Source organism: Nannobrachium achirus (genome assembly GCF_963921795.1).
Source record: "Nannobrachium achirus genome assembly, chromosome: 17".
Classification (NCBI taxonomy): Eukaryota; Metazoa; Chordata; class Actinopteri; order Myctophiformes; family Myctophidae; genus Nannobrachium; species Nannobrachium achirus.
In genome coordinates this window covers 17,873,652-17,892,027 of record NC_137824.1, presented here as the reverse complement: position 1 = coordinate 17,892,027, position 18,376 = coordinate 17,873,652, and the positions used below count along the sequence as shown (strand labels likewise).

At 43.5% G+C, this 18,376-nt stretch overlaps 2 protein-coding genes across 2 annotated transcripts in view; one reads left to right on the top strand and one right to left on the bottom strand.

Moving 5' to 3' along the window:
* unc5a (unc-5 netrin receptor A) overlaps positions 1 to 18,376 on the bottom strand; it is a gene marked incomplete at both ends in the record, with an annotated part of 299,628 nt that overhangs the window by 57,181 nt on the left and 224,071 nt on the right. The window contains one exon of the mRNA XM_080746558.1: positions 1,206 to 1,293. Within this exon, the coding sequence (XP_080602684.1) occupies positions 1,206 to 1,293 (88 nt within the window). The remainder of the gene's footprint in view (positions 1 to 1,205; positions 1,294 to 18,376) is intronic.
* Positions 10,745 to 12,583, top strand: LOC308301893 (putative aarF domain-containing protein kinase 2; the record flags this gene model as incomplete). Its single annotated transcript, XM_080746041.1, has 1 exon — positions 10,745 to 12,583. The coding sequence occupies one exon, from the start codon at positions 10,745 to 10,747 to the stop codon at positions 12,581 to 12,583; it is 1,839 nt and encodes a 612-aa protein (XP_080602167.1).

The following is an 18,376-nucleotide window of genomic DNA, read 5'->3' as shown; positions in this document are numbered from 1 at the left end:
CACGGGGACGAGAGGGACACCTAGGTGAATGAATGGTTATAAGACCTGAAAAATACCTAAAAAAAAGTCTTCTAAATCCTAACGGTTTTCCTGAAAAACGTATGTTTCTTTATCTGTGATGCTCAAGCTTTTTAATGTCAAGGAAATGTAGTATATAATATATCGCCGTTGTCGAGTGGAAACCTTGTATGTCTAAAACCGTCCGTTTTGCATTTATCATTTTAAAAATGATTTAAACTAGCGAAAACAGCCGATCTACAAGCACACAACGCCTCGCACCGCGAGGCGTTGTGTGCTTGTAGATCTGCTGTTTTCACTACCTTTGTGCGACAGCCTTCTACGATGAAGCAGGGCTTTACTTTGCGAAAGAGCGTACAAATTTGAAACTTGGGAGATACGAGGTTTCCACCCGACAACGACGATATAATAAAATACTGAAAATAGCCGATCTACAAGCTAACGTGGCGCCAGATCGCGGCTCATTGCGACCTTACAGATCTGCCATTTTCGATTATTCGATTAATGGGAAAAGTAATCGGCGATCGACTAATCGACAGTTGCAGCCTTACGTTCATCCGCAACCGATCTGTAGGAGATGCGATCGAAGATCGACAAAATAGATTGCCTACTGGTATATTTCCAATTAATCGCCCCCGGGCGCTTAATTCGCAATGTCGATTTGAATGCCCGGTGGGTATTTGGTGCCCGACGGCTGTTTGCGATACTTATTTAGGTCTATTTGAATGGCAGTCGATCGCAAAACAGTGTCAAACCCCTGGTGGGTGTTTGGTGCCCGCCGGCTGTTTGCCCCTGGGAGATTATTTGGGGGAAACATACGGTGCATAAACACATAAATGAGGAAAAATAAAAACCAAGGCCTGCTGATCTCATTCACTGTGATATATCTTATTGTTATTATCATCAGCGTGCTGCAAAGTGAAATGTGTCTTCTGAGGCTGCGCAGACAAACACAGTGGCTTTTTTCCCCAAACAATTCATTTAACTTAAATAGTGCACATCCTGGTAAAAAAAAAAACGCAAAGTTATTTATTTACATTCCCCCCTGGCCGCCACACACACACTCAAAAACACACACCCTTAAGCCTTTCCTTAATGGACTAGCGCGATCGAGCTCCCGAACAAACAAGCCTGCCAGGCTTCCAAGGGAAGACTCCAACCAGTTAGGCGGTGTTAAAGAGACCCACCTTAAATCTTCCTTCCGCTGAGCGGTGAGATAAATCTCATAGATCTTCCCTCTGGGGATGGCCTCGGGAGGGATGAGCATGCTGATGCCTAATGCAAATAACAACAGAGGGAGGAGTGTGGCGTGTGGTGTGTGTGTGTGTGTGTGTGTGTGTGTGTGGTGTAGTGTGTGTGTGTGAGAGAGAGAGAGAGGGAGAGAGAGAGAGAGAGAGAGAGAGAGAGAGAGGGAGGGAGAGAGAGACAGGCTCATTTATTTCAAGCGAACGACGTCTTTTTGTCTTTGCACAAAAGGCAGACGGTCGCAAAATAAAACCAAACAGGTCCCTCCTGAAGGTCGGATAGGTAAAACCGTCGCCAATTTGAGCTATATGTTTACTTGAGTACTTCCATATTTTGTGAAACTTTACCCTTCTACTCCGCTACATCTCAGAGGCAAATAATGTACTTTTTACTCCACTACAAGTATTTGTTTCTAGTCACTTAAAAGATTCAGATGACCACTTAAGCCCTTATCAGAGTCTGGGGTGAAGAGCAAATTTTAGGTGATGCCATCAGTCACGGTGAAGTCCTATCACTGTGACTGACTGGTCTAGATCGACCAATCAGTGAACGGGGTGATGGGCCGATCTGTCTGAAAGTGAAAGCAGAGAGATGTGTCGGGGTTCGCGGTGGATAGCTCTTCACCGCGAGTAATGACGCAATGTTGTAGTTTTATGACTTAAAAAGACTACACCACGGTGGATAGCTTATCGCCTACTATGATAGGGGCTTTAAAGGAGCAACTTTGCCCATTTTCAACCTATCTTCCAAATAATCCTCACTGATGCTCATTTTAATAATGTTCAATTTCTGTCTGTGTCTCAGAGCAGGGCTGTGGACAGTTCAGAAACCCGCCTACTGCCTACCAGTGGAAAGTTAGCATGCTACAACAGAAACCACTGTTCTCACAGTAATAAAAAAGCATAGTAAATAGTAGTTAAGTATAGTAGGTATATTTATGGCAATAGAATAAAGAAACCCTGATGTCACTCGTTCATCACCTGGGTCACGGAGGTTAAAATCATCTCATTCAGTATAAGCATTGTGGTCCAAAAAAACCCCCCATACTGTCTCTGTGATATTGTCACAGAGGTGGCTCTGTATAGTTTACTATAGTCAGTCACTTGTATTTGATACAGTCTGTTTCTGGCAAATAAAAGGTAATATTACAGTTTTCTCACCGTCAGTTCATTCTTCATATCCATACGAGTCAAACTGCCGGGATCATTCGTTTATTTATTTTTTAACACAGTTCTTATATGGCGCGATATAACAAAGTCTATGGGAATTCAGAAGATGGGAAAATAATGCGACCCAGGTAGGATGAGTAAATGACATCAGACTTCGGTGCTCTATACTCTTATACTTAGAAAAATGCCTTTTACTTGTATGAGGAGTATATTATTGTTGTTGCGACCGTAGGTCGCAGATAGTATGTGAATTAGAGCCCTGCAAGCCCGACCTGACCTGACCAGGGCCCGGCCCGGACCGCCAAAACGGGCCGGGCTTGTGCTCGTTTAGAAACTCACCAACGGGCCTAGGGCCGGGCCCGGGCTCAGAACCATACTCGGAACATTTTGCGCTGTGAATTTCACACATGACGTCTCTGTGTGTGCGCTTAGCTAGAATGGAGTGTGGTGTGTGTGAGTGAGTGCTTCCTGTCTGCCTCCCATAGCCTTCTAGGCTAATAGCCTTCTAGGCTATGGGTTCTATCTGTATCTATAGCAACATGGCTCTGATTGGTCGTGACATGAGTACATTAGCCAATGGAGAGCCGCAACGAGCCGAGGGCTTGACGGCTTTTCTTCTCACACACTCACACAAGTCTACTCTGCGACTCTGCGTACACAGCGAGACTAGAAAATTAGGAGCACTACTGTAGTTTCACCCATTTCACCGTCATTTCTCAAATAAATCGCCCTGTAATGATTCCCCGACCTCCCGAGTCCCGTATCAGTTACGGGATGCGTGCGTGTGTCTTTACTCTTTAGTACTGGACGATACTCTGTATTTTACGAGATGGCTTGTAACCACGGGCGGCAAGATTGTTTAATAATATCAATATCTAATTGCTGTGAAGATATACAGTAACATAACAAACGGTGGGTGGAAGAAGATTTCTTGCGTTGTGATGTGTGTGTAATTACTTGCTGTGCTGTTGTGTTGACTTCTTTCTTTTAATCAGAGCGCAAGACGAGTACAGCTATAGTATAGAGGGCTGTACATACGTCTCTCAGTCTCCGTCCTCTCCGACCATAGTTTTCGTCGAAAAGTTTCGACTTTCTGACGTGCGTGCAGCTTTCCGAACTCAAATTAGGAGTAATCCTTTTCAGAAGTTGCAAGAGATGTCATTTTGTAGTTGAACTGGACCTTTCCGACGCAAATTTCGGTGGTCTGTGACAGTATGGACTCCCCTTGAGAGTGTAGCTGCAGCAGCGCGCAGCAGTGAAAGCCACGCACACAAATAATAATTAATTAATAATAAGGTGACGGGCTTCGGGCCGGGCTCGGGCTTTAAATAGCGGCACCAAACGGGCCACGGGCCGGGCCTGGACTGAAGTCCACGGGCCAGGCCCGGGCCCGGGCCCACATTTTAGGCCCGTGCAGGGCTCTAATGCAGGGGTCTTCAACGTTTTCAGGCCGGGGACCCCCAAACTGATGGGGAGATGGAGCAGGGACCCCCTACCACCTCATAGGGAGGGGGGGGGGGTCGGGGCTACGACATATTTTTTATTTTAAACATGTACAAGTTACAGCGAGCAGGGTGGGCCGTGGGACCATTTCTAAACATACTACTTATTAACTGAGAACCAATGTCAATAATATCAACAATCTGTCAATTGCATAGTAATCATGTATTCAAGCTGTTCAAAATGGATAGAATCATGATTTATTTTTTAACATAAATGTGAAAAATGAAAAAAATTAAAAAGATTTTTTTTTTTTTTTTAAATCTTTTTTTTTTTTTTTTGTTAAGCAATAATTTCGCGGACCCCCTGCAGTACCTCCGCGGACCCCCTAGGGGTCGCGGACCCCCTGTTGAAGACCCTGTAATGTGAATGGTAACAGCTTGTCTGTATGTATGTATCTCTGTCACGCCTGACACTGTGGTTCTATGGGTTTGTCGCTCTGACATCAAGCTCAGCGACATCATGCTCTGACGTCACTGTGATGTCAGGGGAACCACTCTGAACAGAATGGGTTTGCAGCTCTGATGTCACGCTCTGGCTTCACTGTGATGTCACACTAACAGAATCCCTTTTATGCCCATATATGGAGTTCCCTGATGTCATCAATATTAAGCCCATATCTAACATGACTTCATATGGGATGGGAATGTCCATATATGGAAGCCACATCGGTGACATACCACACTAACAGAATCCATATATGGTCAAGACAGATGGCCAAGACAGCCCATATCTGTGTGGCTGGTTCTACAGACAGGGATCTCCATGTATGGGCATAAAAGGGTATGATGTCTGATAGTTTATATTGCTACTTTCACTCAAGTAAAACATCTGAGTACTTCCTCCTCCAAGTTCAGAAGATGCAGATCTGTGTGAAGCGCCCGCCAAGGCGAGCAAGTGTCCCCGCGGTCGCCCAGACAAAAAGCTTTAAAAGTCCTCCGTCTGGCACCGACTCGAGAACTGAGATTTGACAAACCACGGAACGAGATTATACGGCAAGAAATCTGGCACTTCCCCTGGAGAGCGCTGTAATGCACCTCGGGAAGAGAGAGCCGAGAAGCTATCTTTAGGCCGGGTTCGCGAGCGTTGTGCCAATTTGTGCTGTGTGATTTCTCCCGGCGAAACTATCCACTTAGAGTCTCATTTAAGATGCGCAACAAACACGCAAATATAAATGTGAAGCACCATCTTAACCTGTTTAGGCCTAGAATTATTGAATAATTTAACCAGTGAAAAATAGCAGATATACAAGCTCACAGCGCGGCACCGAGTGCAACGCTGCGAGCTTGTAGATCTGATATTTTTTTAAAAGTCGTGAAAATGTGTGCAAATCTTTGACTACATGTATTTTCAAAGCGAACGTTGGTAACTCAAATTTTGCTTCTGGGGGGTCCCTGGAACTAAATGTTTTGAGATGGGGGTCCGTGGCCAAATAAATATCATTTTGGGGGTCCTTCACATGAAAAGGTTTGAGAACCACTGACATAGTAGTCTCTCAACCTCAGACCAACTGAGCTCCATTTAAGTGAAAAGGACCTTTTCGTTGACGATGGCTATAGCCAGATTGCTGACATAGAAACATAGGTTTTTCAAAAAACCTTTGAAGGATTCAAAAGACACTTATAGAATCGGGTCAAAATTCAAATTTTCACGATTTTTCAAAAATAGCAGATCTACAAGCTCGCAGCGCGGCACTCGGTGCCGCGCTGTGAGCTTGTAGATCTGCTATTTTTCAATAGTTAAAGCATAAAATAATGATACACAAAATGTGTACCCGTTCTGACTGGGTTAAGGCGTCCCCGGATTGTTAGCTCTTGGTCTCCGTCCCCCCGTATAAAGCATCTGTTTGAATAAGCCAGAGGAGTGCATTGAGCGCTGGCATAGCGGGGCGTCAGGCAGTCATAAAGCATGTCTTCCGTGTTGTTACTCATCTAAATGTTTTAACCCTCATAGCCCTGGAACGCGCCCGAGTCGCGTTAGATCTTGACCACTTTAACCGTTATTTTAATGCTTTAACTATTTTTGAAAAATCTTGAAAATGTGTGTAAGTCTTTGAATATCTTTGACCCGATCTTTGAACCCGACTTCTAAAATCCTTCCTCTAAATCAGCGGTTCTCAAAGTTTTTCATGTCAAGGACCCCCAAAATTATTTATTTGGCAGCAGACGCCCATCTCAAAATATGTTGTTCCAGGGACCCCCCCAGAAGCAGAGATTTGAGCTACAAAAGTTTGCTTTGAAAAATATATATTGAAAAATGTACACACATTTTCACGATTTTTCAAAAATAGCAGATCTACAAGCTCGTATATCTGCTATTTTTCAATAGTTAAAGCATTCAATAATTCTAGGCCTAAGTGTTTTAACTGGCCTTTGAGGAGAGTAAATCTCCTCGCCGGCAGAAAACATGCTAAGAGTCCAGAGTGAGAGGATTGCTGCCAGTATGTTTTGCGCCCAACATTGGCTTCCGAGTTAATCCATGCATGCGATGACTATAAGAGGCCGAAAACGATCGTCGGAGAATAGAGGGGTGGGGGTTGGGCAGGGGGCTGATGTGTTGCCGGGAGACCAGCGTAAAGATAATTTTTTTCATTCTGGACTTACAGTACGAGCATCAGGGGTGTCGCACCAAATTCTGGGCCCTGGGTACAAGGATTCACTGCGGGCCCCCCCCATGAATGTTCTTCATAGGGGAAGGGGTTTAACCCATTTAGACTGGGAACGCATTATTACTATTTTGTGCTTTAACTATTGATAAAATAGCAGATACAAGCGTATGCGATCGTGTAGATCTGCTATTTTTTTTTAATAGTGAAGATTTGTGCTTAAGTCTTATATATTTAATATTTTTGACCTGATTCTATACATGTCTTTTAAATCCTTCTAAGGTTTTTCGAAAAACCTATGTTTCTAAGTCAGTGGTGCTCAAACATCTTCATGTGAAGGACCCACAAAATGACATGTATTTGGCCACGGACCCCCATCTCAAAATATTTAGTTGCAGGGACCCACTGCCCCAGAAGCAAAATTTGAGTTACAAATGTCCACTTAAAAAACACATTATATTCAAAGATTTGCACATATTTTCACAACTTAAAAAAAAATAGCAGATCTACAAGCTCGCAGCGCGGCACTCGGTGCCACGCTGTGAGCTTGTATATCTGCTATTTTTCAATAGCTAAAGTATAAAATAATTAAGGCCCCTCCACCTTGGGCCCTAATAACTCAGTCCCACTTTTCCCCCCCTTGTGACGCCCCTGTATAAACCAGTATAAAGACCATTTTCTCACTCTGGACTTAAAGTATGGGCATACTGGTACTGCCATGTGCTGCCATTTGACCGTGTTAATCAGCGCGGCCCACAAACAAGGAACCTTGCCAGAAAACACTCTCTTCCAAGCACAATTATATAAGCACTGTGCTCGGCTAATGTGGAGTGGCAACGCGAAAAGACGGGGATGAATAAAGGCTGACTCTCTTGTCTCCCTTATCAAAACTCTCTCTGCTAATGGTTTATCTCTGTACAGAATCTCTGGCTGTGCTGTTAGCACACACAGCTACAGAGGTGCAGCGTACACGCCGTACAGCATTATGCGTCAACTCAGCACATACAGTACAGTACTCACAGCATATATTAAACCTGCATGGCATTAATATTGAGCGGCCCATTTGCCATAATTTATTTCTGTTTGAGGGAACTTTTACAGGGTCCTGTCTTTGTTACCCACAAGTCATTATCTCCGCCAGGCCGAAACAGCTGAGGGCGGGGATTATGTTTTCGCCACCTGTCGACTGTGTGTGTGAACAGCTAATCTGCAGCACCGCTAAACCGAACGGTGTCAAACTTTGCACATACACTTCCCAAATGGCTAAGCTAAACTTCTACACAATATTTTTATGTTGTTTTCCTTTCTTCTTCATTTTGCAGTTTCTTCAAACATTTCAACATTTTTGTTACTACTCCTACAAATGTTGTCCACAGTCCACTCACACAAATTGAAACACGCACATCCCACAGCTGGCACAGCTCTGGGTGGGCAACCCGGCCTGGCGGAGATCTGCGCTCAGGGGAACGCCCTCTTCCCACTGCAGTACTGTACAGTATATAGTTAGCGATGTCTACACTTGTTTATTTAACATATGCATTAACATAGACGTGGACTACTGAGGAGGCGTCTAAAAATGATCACACTGCTTAATTACACTGAATGGAAACAGAACGGAGAGGAGCTTTTAAAATAGCTGAGCAGACATCCCTGTGTGTCTGGGACCGTCCCCGTTTCAGGCTCTGTGTCCTCCTCAGTAGAGTCGACAAATAACTGAAAATGGCCCGGTTTTGAACAGTGGTGGAAAAGGTACTCAAATGTTTTACGCAAGTAAAAGTATCCATACTGCAGTATATATCGTCGTTGCCGGGTGAAAAACGTGTATATGTCCAAAACCGTTCGTTTTGCATTTATCATTTTAAAAATGATTTAAACTAGTGAAAACAGCCGATCTACAAGCACACAACGCCTCGCACCGCGAGGCGTTGTGTGCTTGTAGATCTGCTGTTTTCACTACTTTTGTGCGACGTCAGCCTTGTACGATGAAGCAGGGATTTACTTTGCGAAAGAACGTACACATTTGAAACTTGGAGATACGAGGTTTCATGCCCGACAACGACGATATGTAGAAATACTCTGTAAGGGTGCACACACACCAAAATATGGTCGCAAGCGGATAAACTCTTTTGGTGCGCGGCTGAGTAAAAACGCAGAGAGCGCATTCTGTCCCAAAGCATGCAGCGACGCACCTGTCAGTCACTTCCAGAACCCTCCCCATTCCGCCTTCGACTCACCCGATTGGACAGAGGGGGAAAAACCGGAGCTCCGGCATAAACGCAAGGTCGGCGCAGCGCGCAGATATCCTCCACTGACATGAAAACAACCCCCTTCCCATTGAAATGCATTGGCGGAACGCGGATTCCACTCTCATAGGTACACTTAGGTGTGTGTGCACCCTTACAAGTAAAAGTCCAGAATTCAAAATGTACTGGAGTAAAAGTAAGAAAGTATTGGCATCAAAACATACTTAAAGCGCCAAAAGTGAAAGTACAAAATGTTTGAAATTAGCAGATCTACAAGCTCACAGCGATGTGACCTTGTAAATCGTCTATTTTCAAATAGCCTAGGTATAAAAATAGGGCCCAAAGTGGATTAATGTATGTTTTATAATATAATCATTTATACCTGCAAAGAACCGAGATGTAGTGGAGTAGAAATAAAAGGATTGGAAATTGAAAATACTCAAGTTAAGTACACATAACTCAAAATTTTACTTAAGTAAATTACTTAGTTACTTTACACCACTGGTTCACAAGGTTCACCATCAAACTGTCCTGTTTTCACCACAGTTACAATTCAAATTTATGTTGGACTTATGACTCGATAAAACTCCATACTCTCCCCAAGTCTAATTCATTAAAAAGAGGGAAAAAAGCATACAGTGAATCAACTCTTAATTCTCCTCCTGCTCGTTGCATAAATCATTCCCTGGGTAATTAGCTCCTGGCACAGTTTGCGTGTAGACAGAGCCATTTACAGTAGGCATGTTGTTCTGTTCCGTTTTCCAAGTGTAGCACATTGAAATTGTATGAATGCATCATGTATTATTGAAGATATTTTTCTGTATGTCTCTGCAGCCCCACTCCCCCCAAACACTCAGTTTACACTATACTGTACATTCACTAAAATGATGACAAAAAATTGTCGAATACCTTTCACTGTCGAAAACGACATAAAAACTAAATAAAAACGAAGCTATGATGACTAAAACTAAGACTAAATGTATTGACAATTTTGTTGACAAACAAAAACTAGATTAAATGTTAGGGAAGGACTAGTTGAGAGGAGATCCAGTAGAACTAAACGACACGCCATTTTATGATTGGTTGCGCACGGGTGTTGCGCTCTGAAAATAAAAGATCTACAAGCTCACAACATGTTGCACTGCAACGTGTTGTGAGCTTGTAGATCTACCATTTCCAGCATGCAACCAAGTGTAAAATCAGCCATTATGACGACTCAAACTAGACTAAAACTTGTCAGATGACTAAAATATGAGATTTTATTCAAAAGACTAAGACCAAACAAAATTTAAAAAATGCTGTCAAAATTAACACTGCTTTGAGCAAGGCAACATGGCAGGGTGTTATAGAGAAGGGTTCAGTGACTTGTAGATCTGTTATTTTCAGTCCTGGGGGACCCCTGTCAAAACAATATATAGGATTTCCATCCCATGGTTAAACTGGTTTATTTTGTAGTATGCTTTTAAACTTGGATATAACTACAAATGCCAGGATTCTCAACGTATCTGTCCTCGGTCGTTGCCCAAGTATATGGAGATGGCCTGACATCATAGAACTGACGTCATAGTACTGATGTCATAGACTTAGCCTCCAAGAACTGAATGAATTAATGTCAAGTTATGGTAATGTTGACATCCACAATGCATTATATTTAGCAGTTTTGCTGTGCAAAAAGACCATATCATGAATGCATACATATTTGATATGGTGCGATGGATCTACTTTGACTGAAAACAACCTATACCGATTTCTACTTCCATAAATATTTAAGCAGTTCACACTTGTAGCATTGCAGGATATTAAGGTCACTTCATGTTATTTGGTTTCTACGAAGTTACATCACACACAAGCTGTCTTGGATGTCGTTGAATGGCATTGGAAGTGTGACCCCTACAGGCATGTTCAACACACACCGAAGCAACACAGGATCGTAACACGAGGAGTAACTTGCTTCAGCGACCGCGATGCCATTATTTCACTTAACAAGGGTTGCCTTTGGCACAAGATCCATCTTCAACCTGAGGTCCACAGTTCAGAAAGCAAGAGCGTTTACAAGATTCACACCACTCCGTAGTCCAAGAACACATCTGTTCCAACATGGCTACGTTCTAACCCAGCTCCCTAAAGTGACATTGTTTTGCTGGGGTGCAGCAGTGATTGTGTCTCCAGGCACGGCCAGGTGCCAAGAAGCTCTCATCACGCATCAGACCACGGAGAAAAAACGTGTAGCTCGAGTCCAAGCCGACAAACTCGTCTTCTTCCTGCACCTCAGCCTCCGGGCACTGGTACTGCTTCTCAGATTTACCCCCCTTCTCCTCCTCTACCCCCTGACATTGGTCTCCCCTCGCTGGGCGTCTCTCTGGCTGGATGCCCTGCTGTGGTCGACGGAGACCTCCGGCATGACCTTCATCAAGCTGGGCCAATGGGCCAGCAGCCGACGGGATGTCTTCTCCCGGGAGTTCTGCGATCGCTTCTCCAGGCTCCACGTCAACGTGCGCCCGCACTCCTGGGAACACACCGAGCGGCGTCTATGCCGGGAGTTCGGTGAAGGCTGGAGGGAGCTGCTTGTGTTAGAGAGCCAGGAGCCGGTGGGCTGTGGCTGTGTGGCGCAGGTGTACCGAGGCTCGGCCTCTGCATTTCAGACACTCCTAGAGGAGATGGAGAGAAAAGAGAATCTACTGGTTGCCTGGGAGACCCCTGGTCTCTGGGGAATGACCAGATGCTTGTGGGGACTCTGGAAGAACTTCAGCGCTCCGCAGGGGGCAGACCCCGCAGGGAGTCAACACAGTCGCAGCCACCCAGGCATGAAGCATTCGATACCAGTGGCTATCAAGGTCCTCCACCCAGGCGTTAAGAGGCAGGTGGAGATGGACTTGCTGCTGATGAGAGCAGGCAGCCAGTTGCTCCACTGTCTGCCTGGACTTAAATGGCTCAGTCTGCCAGAGATTGTAGAGGAGTTTGGAAAACTCATCACCAAACAGATTGACCTCCGCTTTGAAGCCAGGAATATCGAGCGATTCAGCGAAAACTTCCGGGATGTCGCTTCCGTAAAGTTCCCCACTCCGTTGCGTCCATTCATCACCAGGACCATCTTAGTGGAAACCTTTGAAGATAGCGAGCCCATAAGCAACTACCTGAGCTCTGGGGTTCCACCGGAGGTGAAGCAGAGATTAGCCAGCATAGGGGTGCAGACCCTGCTAAAGATGGTGTTTGTGGACAACTTTGTCCACGGGGACCTTCACCCTGGAAACATCCTGGTCCAGCATCGGGGGGATGTTCCCGGGGCAGGGGACATCCCAGGTGAGGCCCGGGGCAATAAGACCATCCTGACCCGCCTGTGGGAGAGGGTGGCGGCGAGGTTCAGGCCGCGGGCAGAACCTCTGCGATTGGTTCTGCTGGACGCGGGGATCGTGGCCCAGCTCAGTGAGCAGGACCTGGCCAACCTCAAGGCTGTCGTAACCGCAGTGGTGCTACGTCAGGGGGAGCAGGTCGCCGAGCTCATCTTGCGTCACGCCAGGGCCAACGAGTGTGAGGACGTACCCAGGTTCAAGAGGGAGATGGCGGAGCTGGTGGACCTCGCCCTCAGCAACACCCTCTCCCTGGGACAGATCCAAGTGGCTGGCTTACTCTCCAGGGTCTTTGGCCTTCTTGTGGACCACCGGGTGAAGCTGGAGAGTAACTTTGCGTCCGTTGTGTTTGCCGTCATGGTGCTGGAGGGCCTGGGCAGGTCCCTGGACCCAGACCTGGACATCCTGGAGATGGCTAAGCCCCTACTTCTCAAGAACTTTACCTCACTACTCTGATTGACGGCTGTCTCTGAGTCCCCTTACATGGAGATCCCTGTATCAGTCCGTTCATCTATCTGTTTGTGATTGTCAGATTCTGTGCATCTTATGCCCAGAGATCCCTGATGTTATCAACATAACGTCATAGACCGGCCGCCAAGTACTGGGTAATAGTGGGTACTGAACTAAGTACTGAGGCACAACGGGTAAACTGTGTTACACAACAGGCATTGATTGGATAACCGCATGCATTTCAAACAGGTCATTCCCCACAGGCATCAATTCGAACCATGATGCCTGCTGATGCGAAACCTCTAACTTAGATTATGGAGTTATAAGCAATTAAACCTCTTTAAAACAAGTTGGGAATTCCAACCAAGTAAACAACAACTTTCTAAATGAGAATCGGAGACTTTTTGAAAGAAGATTGTTATCTTTCAAAAGGTTTCCGAGCTAACCATAGCGGAGAAACTGCTCTCACTATAAGACGGTTGGTGATGTGAGACTTGGCATTGATGTTAATAAGGCATCTGTTGATTCTTCTTGACTTAAGCTCCCTGACCACCTGTCTGTCTGTCTGCAATCAATACATGGACGCGTAATAATGTAATTAAATTAAATGAGGATAAGACAGAGATTGTATTAGTTGGCCCCAAAGCAAAGAGAGATGAGCTCTATAAAACAACCTGACCTGCTTGATGAAAACAGAAGTAACAAGCCTGGTTGTTATTTTAGTCTCTGATTTGAATTCTCAGTCCCATAATGTAAGTTGCAAAACTAAGTTTTGCAACTTTATCGATCAATTGAATAACCGGGAAGCGATATATAAACGAAGCAAAGCAAATATAATTGACTGAATCAATTAGTCTTGTTAACTGCTTAAGCCCGGTGTCATGCAAAAATAGATCTATATTTTATTAATAATCGATTACATCAATTAGCTCAATTACAGTAACTGTCTAACTAACGCCGCGAGTTATTTTGGAATCGTATTACTTGCGCCAGCAGAGCAGGCAAGTACTGTGTTCGATGCGGTTTGTTTACGGCTCTCTGTTACCGTCCGAAAGTCAATGAGAGAGCACCGTTCTTTGTGACGAAGTTGGCACCTCGACAGAGTGCCAACTTGCCCACCCACATACATACAGACAGCACTGAACAGCATCAATCGCAGTACTTGCACGCTCTGCTGGCGCACAAGTAGGCCATATATGGCCACGAGTGCACAAGACGCAAGCTGGCACCTCGACAGAGTGAAGTCTAGCTTTAATAATTCTTAAATCCCACATAAAACAAAGTGAGATTCTTTCTTCTCAGTAACATTGCCAGAGAGCACAGCCATTCCTAACTCACGAGGAAGCTTTCTTTTTCATCTCAAGTAGGCTGAACTACTGCAATGCTCTTTTTTTTTACAGGCCTTGCTAAAAAGTGGAATGTTGAAAGGCTGCAGCTTAGACAGAAAGAAGTCTGCTGCTAGACTGCTAAAATGGTCCAAACAAAAACAGAGGGAACACATTGCTCCAGTCTACCCTGGCTCCCTGTGTTTACCACAATTGATTTTAGTCCTCCTACTTGTTTTGTAAATCTCTCAGCGGGCTTCGGGCCCGGCCCACATCACAGCTTCCCTGTTGTCGGTGGGGTAAAGTAACCAAGAACATTTACTCAAGTACTGTACTGTAGCTCAGTGGTTCTCAACATGTGGGTCGGGAACCCCAGGGGGGTCCCCAAATTATTTTGGGGGGTCCCCAGATCAACAGTAAACAAACCAACATAAAGTTTAATGTATAGAGGGTATCTGCACATTTCTAAAGTGACAATTTAAGGACTTTTTAATACCTCTAAAATGACAAATAGAACTTTGGCCAAATTGTCATAGAGGCAGAAATTGTGAAAATAGACGATCTACATGCTCACAACGCCTCGCAACGCGAGGCATTGTGAGCATGTAGATCTGCTATTTTCACAATAGAACCGTGTTATGTTTGTGCTCGTCAGGGTGGGGGTCCCCAGTTAAAATATGATTATTTTGGGGGTCACGGCCTGAAAAGGTTGAGAACCACTGCTGTAGCTAGTACAGTACCTAAGTACAGTTTTGAGGTACTTTTACTTTACTGGAGTATTTCCAATTTCCAATACTTTTACTTCTACTCCAATAACATCTCATAGGCAAATATTGTACTTTTGACTACACTACAATGTAGTTGCTTTGTGGATTTTGATTTTGATTATTATTACAAAACATACATTAACCACTTGAGCCCTATATACATTTCGGCCATTTGAAAATAGACAATCTACTATTTTCTAAAGATTTTCATACATTTTGTACATTTGAAAATGTGTGAAATGTACCTATGTACCTAGGTATTGATACTTATAGGCTACAGTACTTAAAGGAGTAGTTCACCCCCAAAATGACTTTTTTTCTATTGATTACTCAGGCCATGGAGAGTAGAGTTCAATTATATATTTTTTGTTTTTTGTCACATTCCTAAGACAAAAATGTGATAACAATAAATTTACCCCCATTGATTCCGGATGGTGACCCATTTCGAAACGGGTCACCATCCGGAATCAATGGGGGTAAATTTACTCGAATCAAAATTTTGTCTTAGGAATGTGACAAAAAACAAAAAATATTATTGAACTCTACTCTCCATGGCCTGAGTAATCAATAGAAAAAAAATCATTTTGGGGGTGAACTACTCCTTTAAGTAAAAGAAAATTTGCAGTCCTTTTTCCACCACTGCCCATCACAGATTCCCTGTTGTTTCGTGTTAGATCAGACTTGCTGCATAATGCATGACCATATAGCCAATAAAAACTGGTAGCTTTCTTCAATTATGCTACGCTATTTCTTTTATGTGCATTTAGTAAAAGCACATAAAAGTACATTTTACTGAGACCATCACGGAGGCCTGTTGTTTTCAATCTTCATGTTAAGTGTTGATCAGGTGAGCTTGGTATGTTGCTATTCACTTAAATAACTGTCCCCCCATCCTGATGAATACACCTATGGCAGGGGTCTTCAGCTTGTAGATCTGCTATTTTTGAAAAAGTTGTGAAAATGTGTGCAAATCTTTGAATATATGTATTTTCAAAGCGAAGGTTTGTAACTCAAATTTTGCTTCTGGGTCACTGGGTGGTCCGTGGAACTAAATATTTTGAGATGGGGGTCCGTGGCCAAATAAATATCATTTTGGGGGTCCCACATGAAAAGGTTTGAGAACCACTGACATAGTAGTCTCTCAAGAACAGACTAACTGAGCTCCATTTAAGTGAAAAGGACCTTTTCTTTGACGATGGCTAGCCAGATTGCTGACATAGAAACATAGGTTTTTCATAAAATCTTAGAAGGATTCAAAAGACACTTATAGAATCGAGTCAAAATTCAGTTTAAAAAAAAAAAAAAAAAAAAAAAATCAAAAATAGCAGATCTACAAGCTCGCAGCGTGACACTCGGTGCCGCGTTGTGAGCTTGTATATCTGCTGTTTTTCAAAAGTTAAAGCATAAAATAATGATATAAAATAATGTGTACCCGTTCTAAATGGGTTAATGATATAGCAGCAACATAGGTTTTTCAGAAAAATACATTTTGTAGAATCAGCCTCAGGTATCATGGGTAAACAAGAAGGGGGAAAAGTTCCGGTGAGAACTTGCAGCTCACGTTTTTTAAGGTAAACAAGTAAAGTATACATGATGTGAGAATCCCTTATGTTCATAGTGCTTAATTGTATTTAGATTTTATTCAGCGTCAATCCAGCTTCGTTATAGCAGCTGCTGAGAACAAGCTCTAACCCCCTTGTGAAAACATAGCATCTTGAAGTACAGTAATTAGTAGTGGATAACCAAATCCAACCCTGGCCCTGAACTATTGTGTTGTGTTGTAATGTAACAATGTACTGTACAATAGGTGTCTTATCCTAAGCTCCTGTTAATTGGTCCACAGTACACACACACACACACACACACGCACGCACGCACACACACACACACACACACACACACACACACACACACACACACACACACACACACACACACACACACACACACACACACACACACACACACACACACACACACACACACACACACACACACACACACACACACACACACACACACACACACACACACTGTTTGAAGGCTTATATCGTTGCTGTCGGGTGGAAACCTTGTATGTCCAAAACTGTTACTTAACAAGAAATGCGAAAAAAGAACCAATGTGTTCCACTGTATCTAACGTAGTTGTTATTTAGTCACAAACTCTTGTTAATACTTAGCCTACACTTAACAATGTTCACTTTCTGAAATGTTTAAAAATAAGTTAAATAGAAGATCTACAAGCGCAGGACATGGTGTGACAAGAAACAAGGTTTCCACCTGACAGTGACGACGGGGCCTAACTGAATCCATTCTATTGACAACAGACAAGGTGCTACGGAGCAGAAGTTTTTTCAAGTCAAAGACCCCCAAATTGATACAGTATTTGGCTGCGAACCCCATCTGTTAGTTTTGTTTTTCTCCCCCCCCCCCCATAAGAGAAGAATTATTTAAAGAAATACATAATTCAAAATGTTCCAAACATATATTTTCAATAGACTATTCTAAAGCAGTGGTAGACAACGCGATGCGATGCCCTCGAGCACCTGGTGGCCCTGCAGGTGCGAACGAGGCACTCGCAGGGCATGTTCTAAAAATAGCACATCATGTCACCGGTAGAGCGTGGTCTAAATATACCCAAAGTTTCCTTTCCAAAGCATTCATTAGTGCTCTGTTTAGCTGTAAAGGGACATTGTGTGTTTGTTTAGATGGGTGCCATGTTGGATAGATCACAAACCCAAGCACCGTGGGGCTTGATATAATCCAGGTGCTCAGTCTGGGTCAAAATGACAAAAAAAGCGAAAGAAACAAACATGCAACTTGAACGAGCAGTGGGAAGAAGAGGCCTTCTCCACAAGAGTGAAACAAAAGGGTGTTTGTCTAATATGCGGTGCGGCTGTGGCGACGAGAGGCATTTTCATGGAGAAAAAGGCAGCCTACCAGAAAAGCAGTGATGTAAAGTAACTAAATACAATAAATGTACTAAAGTACTAAGTACAATAAGTACAATTTTGAGCTATTTTTTACTTTGCTGGAGTATTTCCAATTTTCCAATACTTTAACTTCTACCCTAAAGGCAAACATAGTACTTTTATTCCACTATAATTATTTGAAAACTTTAGTTACTAAAGTACTTTGAAGATGTTGATTAACACTTTGACTGCCACAATGTTAAGGGTTTTAAGGGTAAAACCCTTGCCACCATAGACGGCCATTCATTTTTGACGGAATAAATTGAAAATGGTAGGATGTACGAAAATTGACCAAAATTTCAGAGAATATAGAGTCGGAACCTTAGCTTTCACCATAAAAATTTCGTCCTGCTGTGGTGTTCTGCTGTGGAGAAACCTGAGGGAGAGCGAAAGCTGTACAGATGAAAAAGGAGCATCAGAAATTTACTTTCTGAGATAATTGAGGTCAAAGGAAAAAAACTTTCAGAAGCCCTAGAAACAAATTGGTAAATGGTACAAGAACACACAGTACCTCTAAATGAAGAACAGGGTGCAGGCCATAATGCTGTAAAAAAAAAAGTTAAAAAAAGTTGTACCGTGGTCTAGTTATAAGGCAGGAAAGTGGAAGAAGCCAGGAGACTGACAGAGGCTCTTTTTTCATCTTCCCAGGATGAAGGAGAGACAGAGTAGAATCCACTGTGTTTTGACCTGGGATTTTTTATTCAAGCCTTCAGTTAGACATCAGACATCTCAAAA